The sequence below is a fragment of the Hypanus sabinus genome, chromosome 17 (genome assembly GCF_030144855.1).
Source record: "Hypanus sabinus isolate sHypSab1 chromosome 17, sHypSab1.hap1, whole genome shotgun sequence".
Taxonomy (NCBI): Eukaryota; Metazoa; Chordata; class Chondrichthyes; order Myliobatiformes; family Dasyatidae; genus Hypanus; species Hypanus sabinus.
The window spans coordinates 85,716,321-85,733,801 of NC_082722.1; the positions used below are offsets into that span (position 1 = coordinate 85,716,321).

General features: G+C 44.6%; 1 protein-coding gene across 2 annotated transcripts in view; it reads right to left on the reverse strand.

Moving 5' to 3' along the window:
• tat (tyrosine aminotransferase) overlaps positions 1 to 17,481 on the reverse strand; it is a 164,553-nt gene that overhangs the window by 53,854 nt on the left and 93,218 nt on the right. For both annotated transcript variants that reach the window (XM_059993396.1, XM_059993395.1), the window contains one exon: positions 11,750 to 11,902. In XM_059993396.1, the coding sequence (XP_059849379.1) occupies positions 11,750 to 11,902 (153 nt within the window). The remainder of the gene's footprint in view (positions 1 to 11,749; positions 11,903 to 17,481) is intronic.

Here is a 17,481-nt window from a genome sequence, read left to right on the forward strand (position 1 = left end):
TCTCTGATTCTATCCTTTTCCATGATAATGCTAAAGGCCAGGGAGTGGTGGTCACTGTCCCCCAGATGCTCACCCACTGACAGATCTGTGACCTGAACCGGTTCGTTACCTAGTCGGCCTGTCAACATACTGTGACAGGAATCCATCCTGGACACACTAAACAAACTCTGCATCATCCAAACCCTTGGAACTAATCAGGTGCCAATCAATATTAGGGAAGTTAAAGTCACCCATGATACCAACCCTGTTATTTTGCCATGGGTAACAAAGGACATTAAGGACATCCTGAACGCTAAGAAGAGGGCGTTTAAGAGATGGAATTAGGGAGGAGCTGAGGACAATACAGAGGGACTTGAAAGCCAAGATCAGGGAGGCTAAAGACAGGTATAGGAGGAAGCTTGGGTGGAAGCTCCAGCAGAACAACATGAGAGAGGTCTGGAGTGGGATGAAGACCATCATTGGGTTCCGGCAAACTAGCAACAGAGGAGCTGAAGGCAGTGTGGACAGGGCCAACTAACTTAACCTGTTCTTCAACAGATTTGACACTGCCCATCCCCCACATGATTCATCTGTTGTTGGCCGCCAACCAACACATACTCCACTCTCCCCTCCTCACAGCCCCCACCCTGCTCTCATGACTACACCCCTCCCCACCTGAAACCATCACGATGGGCTTCACAGCTGAACAGGTGAGAAGATAGCTGAAATGTCTCCACCCAAGCAAGGCTGCAGGCTCGGATGGTGCCCCCCCCCCCCCCCAGCTATGTGGAGTACTTCACCATGTCTTCAACCTGAGCCTGAGTCTCCAGAGGGTTCCTGTGCTGTGGAAGACGTCCTGCCTCGTCCCTGTACCGAAGACGCCACGCACCAGTGGCACTGACCTCCCACATCATGAAGACCTTGGAGAGACTTGTTCTAGAGCAGCTCTGGCCTATGGTTAGGCCACACTTAGACCCCCTCCAGTTCGCCTACCAGACCCGACTAGGAGTTGAGGATGCCATCGTCTACCTGCTGAACCGTGTTTATGCCCACCTGGACAAACCAGCAAGCACTGTGAGGGTCATGTTTTTTGACTTCTCCAGTGCGTTCAACACCATCCACCCTGCTCTGCTGGGTGAGAAGCTGACAGTGACGCAGGCGGATGCTTCCCTGGTGTCATGGATTATTGATTACCATTTCTGTCAGACCACAGTATGTGCGTTTGCAACACTGTGTGTCAAAAAGAGTGGTCAGCGGCACTGGGGCTCCACAGGGGACTGTCCTGTCTCCCTTTCTCTTCACCATCTACACCTTGGACTTCAACTACTGCACAGAGTCTTGCGACCTTCAGAAGTTTTCTGATGACTCTGCCATAGTTGGATGCATCAGCAAGGGAGATGAGGCGGAGTACAGGGCTACGGTGAGGAACTTCGTCACATGGTGTGAGCAGAATCATCTGCAGCTTAATGTGAAAAAGACTAAGGAGCTGGTGGTGGACCTGAGGAGGGCTAAGGCACCAGTGACCTCTGTTTCCATCCAAGGGGTCAGTGTGGACATGGTGGAGGATTACAAATACCTGGGGATACGAATTGACAATAAACTGGACTGGTCGAAGAACACTGAGGCTGTCTACAAGAAGGGTCAGAGTCGTCTCTACTTCCAGAGGAGACTGAGGTCCTTTAACGTCTGCTGGACGATGCTGAGGATGTTCTACGAGTCTGTGGTGGCCAGTGCTATCACATTTGCTGTTGTGTGCTGGGGCAGCAGGCTGAGGGTAGCAGACACCAATAGAATCAACAAACTCATTCATAAGGCCAGTGATGTTGTGGGTGTGGAACTGGACTCTCTGACGGTGGTGTCTGAAAAGAGGATGCTGTCCAAGTTGCATGCCATCTTTGACAATGACTCCCATCCACTCCATAATGTACTGGTTAGGCACAGGAGTACATTCAGCCAGAGACTCATTCCACCGAGATGCAACACTGAGTGTCATAGGAAGCCATTCCTGCCTGTGGCCATCAAACTTTACAACTCCTCCCTCAGAGTGTCAGACACCCTGAGCCAATAGGCTGGTCTTGAACTTATTTCCACTTGGCATAATTTACTTATTATTATTTAATTATTTATGGTTTCATATTGCTATATTTCTATAATATTCTTGGTTGGTGTGACTGTAACAAAACCCAATTTCCCTCGGGATCAAAAAAGTATGTCTGTCTGTCTATTTTTGCACCTTTCCAAAATCTGCCTCCCAATCTGCTCCTCAGTATCTCTGCTGCTACCAGGGGCCCTATAGAATACCCCCAACAGAGTAACTGCTCCCTTCCTATTCCTGACTTCTACCCATATTGACTCAAATGAGGATCCTGCTACATTACCCACCCTTTCTGTAGCTGTAATAGTATCCCTGACCAGTAATGCCACCCCTCCTCCCCTTTTCCCTCTCTATTCCTCTTAAAGCACTGAAATCCAGGAATATTAAGAATCTGTTCCTGCCCTGGTGCCAGCCAAGTCTCTGTAATGGCCACTACATCATAATTCTATGTATGTATCCAAGCTCTCAGTTCCTCACCTTTGTTCCTGATGCTTCTTGCATTGAAGTACACACACTTTAGCCCTTCTACCTTACTACCTTTACACCCTTTATTCTGCTTCTCTTTCCTCAAACCCTCTCTATATGTTAGATCTGGCTTTACTCCATGCACTTCTTTCACTGCTCTACCGCTCTGGGTCCCATCCCCCTCGCAAATTAGGTTAAACCCTCCCGAACCATGCCAGCAAACCTAACTGCAAGGATATTGATCCCCTTCGAGTTCAGGTGCAACCCATCCAATCTGTACAGGTCCCACCTTCCCCAGAAGAGATCCCAATGGTCCAAAAATCTAAAACCCTGTCCCCCGCACCAACTCCTCAGCCACACATTCAACTGCCATCTCCTCCAATTCTTACCATCACTATCACGTGGCACTGGCAGCAATCCTGAGAACGCCACCCTTGAGGTCCTGTTCTTCAGCCTTCTGCCTAGTTCCCGAAACTCACACTTCAGGACCTCTACCTCTTCCTGCCTATGTCATTAGTCCCAACATGTATCATGACTTCTGATTGCTTTCCCTCTCGTACCAAGATGTCATGCACCCGGTCAGAGACATCCTAACCCTAACCCTGGCACCCAGGAGGCAACAAACCATGCGGGTTTCCTTCTTATGTCCACAAGATCTCCTGTCTGCTCCCCTGACTATAGAGTCTCCAATGACGACAGCTCTCCTCTTCTCCGTCCCCCCTTCTGCACCACAGGGTCAGACTCAGTGCCAGAGGCCCTGCCACCATGGCTCACACCTGGTCGGTCATCCTCACCAACAGTATCCAGGATGGTAAGCTTATTATTCAGGGGAATGGCTACAGGGGTGCTCTGCACTACCTGTCTACTCTCCTTCGCTTTCCCCCCTCTGACTGTCACCCAACGACCTGCTTCAGGCAGCCTAGGTGTGACTACCTCCCTGTAGCTCTCATCTATGACTGCCTCATTCTCCCTTATGAGTCGAAGGTCATCCAGCTGCTGCTCCAGATTCCTCACACGGTCTTCCAGATCGCCCAGCCGCAAGCTCTTCTGGTAAATGTGATTCTGTGGGAGACAGGAGTTCCCCTAAGACTGCCACATCTCACAGGAGAGGCACATTACCGCCTCAGGAGGCATTGTAAAGACTAACTGGGAACCAGCTCATCCTCCACCTCTTTTTGTCGAAGCCTCTCGAGTCAAAGCCTCAAAGCTCCACTTCTTCACTGGCCATTTTCCACAGGCCACTCCGCTTGAGATAACCCTCTATTTATTTGTTTGAGCTTTTCAAACTGCTTGATCACCTGACCTCGATTGCCCAATCAGCTGCTTTCTGCTGAGTCTGAGCTATTCAAATCTTTATTGTCTAATCAGCGGCTTTCTGCTGAGCTATTCAAATCGTGATTGACTTGATTGCACAGTCCAACTGCCAAAACTGCCAGAATCTCTCGAGTCAAAGCCTCAAAGCTCCACTCCTTCACTGGCCCACTCACTCACTGGCCGCTTTCTGCTTTTTTTAGGTAAAGGGTTAAAACAGTTTTCAAAACCCAAGTGCTTGGTACAATATGTAGATGTTCTACTCCTGCAGACGGAAACTCAGCAGGAGCATTATCAGCTATTGACAGAACTGTTGCAATTATTATTTGCATTGGGACTAAAGATAAACCCAAAAAAAAACACAGGTAATGAAACAAGAAGTTAGTTATTTGAGAATGATTTTGACATTGGGAAAAAGAGAAATTGATAAGTGAAGATTAGAATTGGCTATTAAAATGCCTATTCCCCGAGACCTGAAAGGGCTGTGGTCCTTTCCAGGGCAGGTAGGATATTGTCCGGATCACATTGATGGATTTTCCACCGAAGCAGCTCCTTTAATGGAATTACTGAAGAAGAATGTGGCGTGGGAATGGAAATCAGGACATACCCAGGCCATCACAGCTCTGAAGCAACCATTGGCCACTGCGCCTACTTAAAAAACTCCAAATGCGATTGAGAGGTGGCCACAACTGATACTACCTTCTCAGTAATGCTGTTACAGGAGATGCATGGGAAGTTAAGCCCAGTAGCATATACTTCATGCATGCTCTCACCAGTAGAGCAGGGGTGTAATGTATGTGAAAAATACTTGTTAGCGGGTTTCTGGGCATTACAACATTTTGCCTACATAGTGGGACTTAATCCACTTACAATACTGACAGAACACACCCCCATACAATTACTGGTAGATGGAAGAAAGAAATATTAGTGTAAAGCGAGTAAACACTACCTCTACGTTAGCCAATAACCTGGTGTACCAAGAAAGTGAACATAAGTGTCAGGTTATGATAGCAAATGATCCCAAGGGCTCACTTGTATCAAAACAAAAAGGAGGGGGTGGAAGCAGATCAGATAAAGTAATGACTGAGAACAGAGACACAAAGGAAAAAGAAAACCTCTAAATTTTTTGTGGATGGCTCCTCATCAGTACAGGATGGTGAGAGGAGAACTGGGTGTGGCATATATGTAGAGGATGAACATGGCCAGCAAAGATATAGTATAGCTTTAAAGTTACCTAATACCAGGAGTGCCCAAGCAGCAGAATTGACAGCTATGTGGTTAGCCACCCAGAACGTTTTCTGCCAGGGTCAGTCATACACTCTGATAGTATGTATGTTTGTAACAGCCTTACAGAACATCAGCCTCTGTGGGAAGCCAGGGGGTTTGTTTCATCTGATGGGGAGCCCCTCCCATCTGCAGCTTTATTGCAATATATATTTGGAGAGGCAAAGGGAAAGGAATATGGAGTCGTAAAGGTGAAAGCTCAGTCTAAATTATCTCCTGAGAGAAATAGACAGGCTGATGAATTGGAGAAGCAACGTGTTTTATTTGGGCAGGAATGGCAGTGCAGTTTGGGGAGATTGGGAAGCAGAAAGAACAACAGATTAAGGTTATGGATTTAACAAAGGAGTAGAAGAAAGATAATGAATTTAAAACATTGTTAGAAGGTGCAGTTTCTGATAAATACAAAGAGCACAAGAGAGTGTTTGTCAAAGATGGAGTTGTCCTTCATGTTGGAAAGCTTGTGGTTCTAGAGGGAGGAAGAAACCAGATTATCCATTGCTACCATGATCTATGGGGACACCAGGTGTGCGAAAGTACCCTGGAAAAGATCAAGGAAGTGGGATGGTGGCCTAAGATTAAGGATAATGTGGAGCATTATATCAAAAATTACTTGATTTGTGCATAGTACAATCCTAATAGAGATATAAAGAAAGGAGCCCTCTGACATACCTAACCAGTGGAAGGGCCTTGGATTAATTTGCAGATAGATTAAGTTGGTCCCTTACCACCCACCCCGGAGGGTACAAATTTACAAAGTGGGTGGAAGCTTTTCCAGCTAAGATAAACACAGCAAAGGCCACTGCAAAAATTCTATTGGAAAGGATATTCACTCGCTGGGGACTACTCCAGAGTATCAAATCAGATCAAGGCACACATTTCACAGCCCAGATAATGCAAGATGTCATGATATTTTTAGGGATCAAGCAGAGATTTCATATACTCTATAGACCTCAGTCTAGTGGAATTATGGAAAGGATGAATCGAGCACTAAAGAAATGATTGCAAAAGTGGTGCGACAACATGGAACAATATGGCAAGTAGTTTTGCCTTATGCCTTGATGATAATAAGGAATACTGTGGCATCTTCAACTGGTTGCACCCCATATAAACCCATGACATGAGAAGATTGGAGAAGTTGTTAGGATTAGACTTGTCAAAATCTGAAATCAATGGAATTGTGTCAGAAAAGTGGGTACAACAATTGGTAGAGACGGTGAAAGAGGCCAATTATGTGGCAGCCCACCAAGTGGGAAAGAAAAAGCAACAGAGTAAAGCTTACTTTGACTCAAAGTCAGTCCCATAGAATTAAGCTCAAGACAAAGAGTAATGATTAGAATACACCAACCCACCTCATTTTTAAATCCAAGATTTGCAGGGCCCTATGAAATTATAGACAAAGCAAGCCCTTCAGTGTACAAAGTGCTGATTTCTCCATATAAAAGTGAATGGTACCATATTAACCAGCTGAAATTAGTGGGGGAGAAACAGGACTGTTATCACCATCAGCAAATAACAATTGATGTACATGATAGCCCTGATTTGGAAGACTTGAGGATGGAACAACTGTTCCAAGAAGATGAGAACAGACCCTACCGAGGGGGTGATTTTCAGTCCTCTCATCCTGAGAATCAGGGAAGCATCGTCAAAAAATCAAAAGAAAAGGAAGATAAGCCAGCGTTTGTCCCTCCTATCCTGAAATGAAATTGGGTGAGGAAAAATAGATGCCTTGAGTCCAAAGACAATTGAGAGTTTTGATTGGGTGGGCTAGAAAAACAAAAACAAAACATGGACTGAAAATAATTTAAGATTTAAACTGGAAATAAGAGCAGATATTGCCCTTGTGTGTTACAGGTTTAATTCAACATAGAATAATGTTGAATTATAGAATAATGTATTTTGTTGCAATGGCATCAACCGTGACTGGGGTTGTTCCAGAGTGGACAAACGTGTCAACTGTGATATCATTGCTTGGAAAACACACAGTGGAAAAAAAACGTATCTTCTCAACGGATATGGGTAATATGGTCTAACAAAGGAGAAATAGAGGACTCAAATTTGTATTATACACAGTAATGGAGAACTTAAAGATCCAACACATTGATACAGATGAGTATCTGCGGGACTATGTTGTTACTGAATTGCCATCAATTCCTCACTTGACTGCAGACTGGACATGTGTTGTGGAGGAGGCAAGGGAGATCATCCATCAATGAACTAAATAACACTAAAGTTATTAAAATACGTGCTGGTAAGGCAAATGAAATATTGAGTGACCCAGGCTTTTTGAGTAAGTTTTGCAATTGGGGGACAAATGTTCAAATATGTCCATGGGTAAAACTAGTATCACATGCTGCAGTAATACTAATTTTATGTACCCTGATAATTGTATTGCTCAATGTATATCAACTGAGAAGATGGAAGGCTGAAATAATGGAAAATTAGGATAACGCTCTCATGAAACAGCAGAGACAACTGTCAGTATAAAGTGGGTGAATTTAGTTAGTAAATGTTAACATTGGGTTCCATGGGCAGTCAGTTGAATGAGAGGAGGATAATGATCCTAAGATCTTTGGATCAAGAGGAGGGAGATGTTGGTCAGAAGAAACTTCAGTCTGATCAAGGACAGGGGAAGCAGACACACCAGTTGACATTGTTTCTCACTTTTTGTGGACTCTAAACCGATTCCTTCTCTTGGATAATCTAATCAAAGCAACTGAATGTGGACACAGGAAGCTTCAGGTAATGATCTGCTAAACCTGAGACCATTCTCAAACAAATAGCAATTTGTTATGTAAAGGGCATGGACTTTGAACTGATTCCTGCTCTGAGAGGATCTAATCTGAGCAATAAAAAAACACATAGAAAACCTACAGCACGATACAGGCCCTTCGGCCCACAAAGCTTTACCTTAGAACCACCTAAGCTTACCCATAGCCCTGAGCTCCATGTTTCCATCCAGGAGTCTCTTAAAAGACCCGATCATTTCCACCTCCACCGCCGTTGCCAGCAGCCTATTCCACGCACTCACCACTCTGCATAAAAAAGCTTACCCCTGACATCTCCTCTGTACCTACTTCCAAGCACCTTAAAACTGTGCCCTCTCATGCTAGCCATTTCAGCTCTGGGGAAAAGCCTCTAACTATCCACACAATCAATGCCTCTCATTATTTTGTACACCTCTATCTGGTCACCTCTCATCCTCCGTCGCTCCAAGGAGAAAAGGCCAAGTTCACTCAACCTGTTATATAAAACCATATACGAGGAAATCTGCAGATGCAGGAAATTCAAACAACACACACAAGATGCTGGTGGAAGACAGCAGGCCAGGCAGCATCTATAGGGAGAAGCGCTGTCGACATTTCGGGCTGAGACCCTTCGTCAGGACTAAGCAAAAGGAAATCTCTTATTATCTTTCCTTTCGGTTAGTCCTGACGAAGGGTCTCGGCCTGAAACGTCAACAGCACTTCTCCTTATAGATGCTGCCTGGCTGCTGTGTTCCACCAGCATCTTGTGTGTGTTGTTATATAAAACCATATAACCATTTAACAATCTCAGCATGGAAACAGGCCATCTTGGCCCTTCTAGTCTGTGTCGAATGCTTACTCTCACCTAGTCCCACCGACCTGCACTCGGCCCATAACCCTCCATTCCTTTCCTGTCCATATACCTATCCAATTTTTTTTTAAATGACAATATCGAACCTACCTCTACCACATTTACTGGAATCTCGTTCCACACAGCTACCACTCTCTAAGTAAAGAATACGAACACAATGCTGGAAGAACTCAGCAGGTCAGGCAGCATCCATGAGAAAAGAGTAGCCAACGTTTCGGGCTGAGACCCTTCATCAGGAATGGGGGAAGAGAGGACCAAAGCCCAGTAATGGAGATAGGGGAGGGGGTAGGGCCTAGAGGCGCCAGGTGGAAAACCAATCACAGGGAAGATAAAGGGGGGAAGGGGAGGGGATAAGCATGAAAGAACTGTAGAGATAAAGAAGCAGAAAGGACTGTCTGGGGCCCGGAATGGTGGTAAGGGAGGAGGTGTGGGGACAGGTGTAGCATTTGCGCTTGCAGGGATAAGTGCCAGGTGGGAGTTCTGTGGGGAGGGATGTGTAGACCAGGTAGTCGTGGAGGGAACAATCCCTGCGAAAAGCTTAGAGGGGCAGGAAGGGAAAGATGTGCTCGGTGGTGGGGTCCTGTTGAAGGTGGCAGAAGTTGCGGAGGATAATATGTTGGATATTGTGTTCACCTACCACCCCACCAGCCTCCAGATCCAACAAATTATCCTCCGCTACTTCCGCCACCTTCCAGGCGAGGCAACACTTCACCTGCGAGTCTGCTGGAGTCGTCTATTGTATCCAGTGCTCCTGGTGCAGCCTCCTGTACATCGGCAAGACCCAATGCAGATTGGGGGACCGCTTCGTTGAGCACCTACGCTCCATCTGCAACAACAGACAGGATCTCCCGGTTGCCACCCACTTCAACTCTGCCTCTCATTCCCATTTGGATATGTCCATACATGGCCTCCTCTACTGCCATGATGAGGCCAAACTCAGGTTGGAGGAGCAACACCTCATCTACCGTCTGGGTAGCCTCCAGCCTGGTGGTATGAACATTGAATTCTCCAATTTCCGGTAATTCCCTCCCCCTTCCCCCTTCCCCTATCCCAGGTCCCTCTCTGCCTGTATCCCCTTTCAACTTTCTGCTTCTTTATCTCTACAGTTCTTTCATGCTTATCCCCTCCCCTTCCCCCCTTTATCTTCCCTCTGATTGATTTTCCTCCTGGCGCCTCCAGGCCCTACCCCCTCCCTTATCTCTATTACTGGGCTTTGGTCCTCTCTTCCCCCCATTCCTGATGAAGGGTCTCAGCCCGAAATGTTGGCTACTCTTTTCTCACGGATGCTGCCTGACCTGCTGAGTTCTTCCAGCGTTGTGTTCCTATTCTTTGATCCACAGCATCTGCAATGGTATTTTTGCGCTTTGATTCTCTAAGTAAAGAAGTTCCCCCTCGTGTTACCCCTAACCGTTTGTCCCCTCTCAAATCATGTCCTCTTGTCCTGCTGTAACTTCTGACAGCCCTCCACATTATCCGCAACATCCCCAACCTTTGTGTCATCAGCATATTTACTAACCCATCCCTCCATTTCCTTATCCAGGTCACCGACCTCCATGCAGAATATAACCCGTCTACAACCACTCTGTGGGCAAGCCAGTTCTGGATCCACAATGCTTTTTTCCCCTTGGATCCCATGCCTCCTTACTTTCTCAATAAGCCTTGCATGAAGTACCTTATCAAATGCCTTGCTGAAATCCATATACACTACATCTACTGCTCTATCTTCATTAATGTGTTTAGTCACATCCTCAAAAAATTCAATCAGGCTCGTAAGGGTAAGGCACAACCTGCCTTTGACAAACCCATGCTGACTATTCCTAATCGTATTATACCTCTCCAAATGTTCATAATTCCTGCCTCTCAGGATCTTCTCCATCAACTTACCAACCACTGAAGTAAGATTCACCCATCAACTTACCAACCACTTACATTTTCTTAAAGACGCCACTGGATTGTGAACAATTTTGATGCTGTGAGGCTCGAGCAGTAGAGCTGTCATTTCTGATATATTCTTGTAGGGCAAGGTTGCACGTTGAGTAGTGTCTGCACAACTTTCTCTCATTAGTAAGCCTATCCCGATTAAAATTCAGGGAATTCCATGGGTAACCATTGTTCTGGAGCACTTTGAATGAGTGCTTCTCTTCCCTCGCCTAAAGTTCAGTTGTGCTCTCTTAAATAAAGTGCAAATGCAGTTTTTCTTGTGGCAGGTTGGGTGGTTGCTATGGTAGTTCAAGACCCAGGTCTGTGTGCTTGTATCCTTCCGGTAGACAAATGTCTCTAATGTGCTGTCTGTGGTGTGCAGGATCACCTGTGGACACTGCAACAAGACTATATCAGCCAGACAGGACGTAAACTCTGAACATATTTACAGGAACACAAACAGCTGGTACGGAGACATGACCAACTGTCACTGATTTCAGTACATAAAGATTAAGAAGTACACCACTTTAACTGAGACACCATGGAGGTTCTGGCATAGACAAACACGAACCAGGCACAAGAATTTTTAGAAGTGTGCTTCTCTTCTGCTAACTCCATAAACAAACATATAGAAATTGACGCCATCTACGAACCCCAAACAGCCAAAGAAACACAAGCCAATAAAATTCAAACATCAAGTGATGGGGTAATCATTCAGGACTGAGGAGGTGAATGGGGTTGAGGGGTTATATAAACCTGAGCACCCTAGATCGAAATATCAACAGCTGCGCATTGAGGATATCAACTTGACTGGTGAAAAAATGTTGCAAGCTAATTGCCAAATTTGGTGAACACTCCTCAATTGAAACAGAGAAATATTGAAGCAAGAGTACACCATTTGGCCCTTTTAACCTGCCCTGCCATTCAGTAACTGAATCACTCCTTGAACTTGGCCAAATCTCTTTGCAGCCTGTGCATCCTCCTTGTAATTCACAAGTCCACCTAATTTTGTGCCCAAGGGTAACAAAAACATGCAAACTCCACCACTTCAGTCAGTTTTCCAATGGGTTTGAGTCTCACCTCTCTGCTCAAGATCTCATTCCGGTCATGTATGAGAATCCAACCCATTCGCCAGCCAGGTACAAGCCACCGTTTGGCCAGGCCCCCACAGGATAGAATGGGGACACTTCTGCTCAAAGATCCAAGGGTAATAAATTTGTATTCAGGAAAAACCTGCACAATAACAAATTCATATTTTAAAATTATTTCATTTAGAGATCACTCACATTTACTGCATAAAATTATTCAATGGCAGTGTAGGGATCATAAGGAGTCAATGTAAAATTGTGGATTAGAGTTGGGATGTTGCAGCTGTACAAAACATTTGTTAAATTGCACATGGGATATTGTGCACAGATCTGGTCTCCATTCTACAGAAAGGATGCAGTAGCAATAGAGAGACTGCAGAAGAGATTCACCAGGATGTTACCTGGAATGAAGAGCTGTAGTTACTAGGAGAGGTTGGAAGTCTAGGTTTATTCTCACTAGAACATAAGAGGATGAGGGGTGACCTTAATAGAGATTTATACAATTATGAAGGTATTAAATAAGATAGATAGTCAGAGTCATTTTCCCAGGGCAGGAGAGTCTATAATGAGGGGATAAGGATTAAAATCGAGTGAAGAGATTTAAATGGAACCTGTGGGGCAAGTGTTTTTCCTTCAACTCAAAGGGTGGTGATTATTTGGAATAAGCTGTCAGAGTAAGCAGAGACTGATATAACTACACTGCTTAAAAAGACATTTGGACTGGAATGTGGCGAGGAAAGGTTGAGAGGGATACAGGTCTAATGCAAGCAGATGGAACTCATGCAGATGGGCATCAGAGTTTGCATGGACAAGTGAGGTGAAAGGATCTGTATCAATATTGTACCTTTCTATGACTTCGTAAACCCAATCTGATCCATGTATGAATAGTAAACCCGGAATACACCAAGATGCTGACAATATAACAACCACTACCAAGCAATGATCTGTGGCAATTAAAGCATAATGTGTGATTGACACAATGGTGTAAATATCAGAAATAAAAACAGAAAATGTTGGAAAAACTAAGTAGGTCAAGCAGCATCCGTGGAAAGAGAAACAATTAAGGCTTCAAGTTGAACAAATCCAAACAACTTATCAATTGTCTAACTCTTGCAAGGATATTGTCTATCTATACCTTTGGGTCTGGAAGAGAGTGCTCTAAAATGAAAGGCTTCTTAAAGAATATGAGAGCTTGATCACTGATAAATTCAAGACAGAGGTGGAAGGAGGTTCTGCAATTTGTCTCCTATAAGAACATCAGAAATAAAGCCAATGTAGGCCATGTAACCTCTCAAAACCTGCTCTATCTTTCAATGTGTTCACATTTAAGAGTCTGATCTGATCTTAGCCTCAACTTCACTCTCATTTCTGTTGCCCATAGCCCCTGAAACCCCTAATATTAAAAAAAAATTGTATCATTATTTGACATGATCAGATTTAATACCTAGAGGACAAAGCAAAATTTAAAATTTTCAACTGTTTTGAGTGCTTTCTATCACGGCATATGATTAATTAACCTCTTACTTGGAGTACTGTGCTCAGTTCTGGTCGACTCACTAGAGGAAGGATTTGGAAACCATAGAAAGGGTGTAGAGGAGATTTACAAGGCTGTTGCATGGATTGGGGAGTATGCCTTATAAAGACAGGTTGAGTGAACTCAGCCTTTTCTCCTTGGAGCGACGGAGGATGATAGTTGACCTGATAGAGGTGTATAAGATGATGAAATGCATTGATAGTCGGAGGCTTTTTCCCAGGGCTGAAATGGCTGCCACAAGAGGGCACTGGATTAAGGTGCTTGGGAGTAGGTACAGAGGAGATGTATTTTTATGCAGAGAGTGGTGAGTGTGTTGAGTGGGCTGCTGGCAATGGTGGTGGAGGCAGATAAGATAGGGTCTTTTAAGAGACTTTGGATAGGTACATGGAGCTTAGTAAAATAGAGGGCTATGGGTAACCGTAGTAATTTCTCAGGTAGGGACATGTTCAGCATAACTTTGTGGGCTGAAGGGCCTGTATTGTGCTGTAGGTTTCTATGTTTCTATGCTTCTATGTTTCTAATAAGGCAAGAGAGACATCTCACTGGCAGAGTGTGGAAATGTATAAAATATCTGCAGCAGATGACTCTATCCATGAATGTTTCCAGGTCACAGTCATTGAGCTGGACTGAGAGGAGAAAATGGTTGAATGGTTATACAGCTATAAAAGACTTTAATTAGACTTTAGTTGGGGTACTGTGTTCAGTTTTGTTCACCTCATTACAAGGAGGATGTGGATGCTATAGAGAGAATGCTGAGGAGATTTACAGGGATGTTGCTTGGGTTAGAGAGCATATCTTATAAGAATAGGTTGAGTGAACTTGGCCTTTTAGACGATAGACTATAAGATATAGGAGCAGAAGTAGGCCATTCTGCTCTGCCATTCAATTATGGGCCGATCCAATTATTACAGTCATCCCCACTCTCCTGCCTTCTGCCCATACCCTTTGACACCCTGGCTGATCAAGAACCTATCTATCTCTGCCTTAAATGCACCCAATTACTTGACCTACACAGCCGCTCATGGCAACATATTCCACAGATTTGCCACCCTCTCACTAAAGTAATTTCTCCACATCTCAGTCCTAAAAGGACGTCCTTCAATCCTGAACTCGTACCCTCTTGCCCTAGAATCCCCTACCAAAGGAAATAACTTTGCCATATCTAATCTTTTTAGGCCTTTCAACATTCAGAATGTTTCTATGAAATCCCCCCAATTCTCCTGAACTCCAGGGAATACAGTCCAAGAGCTGCCAGACGTTCCGCATATGGTAACCCTTTCATTCCTGGAATCATTCTCGTGAATTTTCTCTGAACCCTCTTCAATGTCAGTATATCCTTTCTAAAATAAGGAGCCCAAAACTGCACACAATACTCCAAGTGTGGTCTCACGAGTACCTTATAGAGCCTCAACATCACATCCCTCCTCTTAATTTCTGTACCTCTAGAAGTGAATATCAACATTGCTTTCACCTTCTTCACAACTGACTCAACCTGGAGGTTAACCTTTAGGGTATCTTGCACAAGGACTCCCAATGCAACTCAGCATGCTGAATCCTCTCCCCATCTAAATAATAGTCTGCTCATTTATTTCCTCCACCAAAGTGCATGACCATACACTTCCGAACATCGTAGTTCATTTGCCACTCCTTTGCCCATTCCACTAAATTACCTAAGTCTCTCTGCAGGCTCTCTGTTTCCTCAACACTACCTGCTCCTCCACCTATCTTTGTATCATCAGCAAATCTAGCCATAAATCCATTAATATCGTAGTCCAAATCATTGACATAAATCTTAAACTGCAGCACTCCCAACACCAACCCCTGTGGAACTCCACTGGTAACCGGCAGCCAGCCAGAATAGGATCCCTTTTTTCCCACTTTCTGTATTCTGCCAAGCAGCAAATGCTCCACCCATGCTAGTAACTTCCCTGTAATTCCATGAGCTCTTATCTTGCTAAGCAGCTTCATGTGCGGCACCTTGTCAAACGCCTTCTGAAAATCCAAGTACACCACGTCTACTACATCTCCTTTGTCTACCCTGCTTGTAATTTCCTCAAAGAATTGCAGTAGGTTTGTCAGGCAGGATTTTCCTTTCAGGAAACCATGCTGGCTTTGGTCTATCTTGTCATGTGCTTCCAGGTACTCCATAATCTCATCCTCAGCAATCGATTCCAACAACTTCCCTAACCCTGATGTTAAGCTAACAGGTCTATTGTTTCCTTTCGGCTGCCTGCCACCTTTCTTAAATAGTGGAGTAACATTTCTAATTTTCCAGTCAACTGGTATAATGCCAGAATCTATCGATTCTTGAAGGATCATCATTAATGCCTTCGAAATCTCCAGCTACTTCCTTTGGAATCCAAGGGTGCATTCCATCAGGTCCAGGAGATTTAGCCACCCTCAGACCATTAAGCTTCCTGAGCACCTTCTCAGTCGTAATTTTCACTGCACTACTTCACTTCCCTGACATTCTTGAATATCCAGTATAATGCCGACGTCTTCCACTGTGAAGGCTGATGCAAAATATACATACAGTTCCTCTGCCATCTCTGTATCTCTCATCTCTGCCATCTCTGTATCTCCAGCACCAATTTCTATTGGTCCTATATCTACCCTTGATTCTCTTTGACCTTTTATATACTTAAAAAAGCTTTTAGTGTCTTCTTTGATATTAGTCACCAGCTTCCTCTCATAATTCATCTTTTCCTTCCAAATGACATTCTTAATTTCCTTCTGCAAGTTTTTAAAAGCTCCCCAATCCGCTATCTTCCCACTAGGTCTGGCTTCCTTGTATGCTGTCTCTTTTCTCCTTGGAGCGACGGAGGAGGACAGGTGACTTGATAGAGGTGTATAAGATGATGAGAGGCATTGATCGTGTGGATAGCCAGAGGCTTTTTCCCAGGACTGAAATGGCTAACACGAGGGGGCATAGTTTTAAGGTGCTTGGAAGTAGGTACCAGGGGGATGTCAGGGTTAAGTTTTTCCACACAGAGAGTGGTGGATCCGTGGAATACATTGCCAGCGAAGGTGGCAGAGGTGAATACAATAGGGTCTTTTAAGAGACTCTTAGATAGATACATGGAGCTTAGAAAAATAGAGGGCTATGCGGTAGGGAAATTCTAAGCAGCTTCTAGAGTAGGTTACATGGTCGGCACAACATTGTGGACCAAAGGGCCTGTAATGTGCTGTAGATTTTCCATATTCTATTTTCAGGAAGAAGAGAATTTGAAGGTTACTTCAGGATAGGAAGATAGCTTATGTGGTCAAGGTTAGTGTACAGGTATAGCAGGAATGATATATTAATAATTATTACTAATATTAACAGAATTGCATAAAAAGTTAGGGGTGTGTTAACTAGAACATTGCAGAGACCATATCTGCATATTGTATATATTTGGTGTCTTTAGTAAAGAAACATATTCCCTTTCAGGAGAGATCTTAGCCTTCACATGGCTTAGCTACAAAGCCTAGGAGAATCATTTCTACTGACTGGAGAAGGGGCAAAGGCGAGTTACTGGTGCCTTAAAACCAGTCACTTCAGGCAGATGGGGCTCATCAACTGTGGTTGGCAGCTCATCTAGGAGATCTCAAACCTCTGCTGCCTTGCGGCTATACTCACTCATGGGGAAGGCTTCAGGAGTAAACCCAGAGGAAAAAATCTGCAGCTGGAGTCCCTAAGACAGGTGCATGGATGTGGGAATCCTGGAAGTCTTCCAGTCTCCCAGATGGCCACATCTGCACCAGGTGCACCAAGATGCAGCTCCTGAAAGACCATGTTAGGGATCTGGAGCTGTGGCTTGATGACCTGCAGCTTATTAGGAGACAGAGAGGAGCTACAGGGAGTTAGTCACTCCGAGGCTGCAGAAGATAAGTGGATGACGGTCAGGGAAGTGAGAGAAAGAGCTCAAATAATAGAGAACACCTCCGCAGCCATTCCCCTCAGTAATTATTATCTCGTTTTGGATGTGGTTGAAGGGGATGACCTGACAGAGGATGAACATGGCGATGGGGTCTCTGGCACTGAGCCTGGTTCCATGGTGCAGAAGAGAAAGAGGAAGAGGAGGAATGCAGTAGTCATTGAGGATTCCATGGTGAGGAGAACAGACAGGAGGTTCTGTCAGCTAGATAGAGATACCTGCATGGAGTGTTGCCTCCCAAGTGCCAGGGTATGGGATGTCTCAGATCAGGTG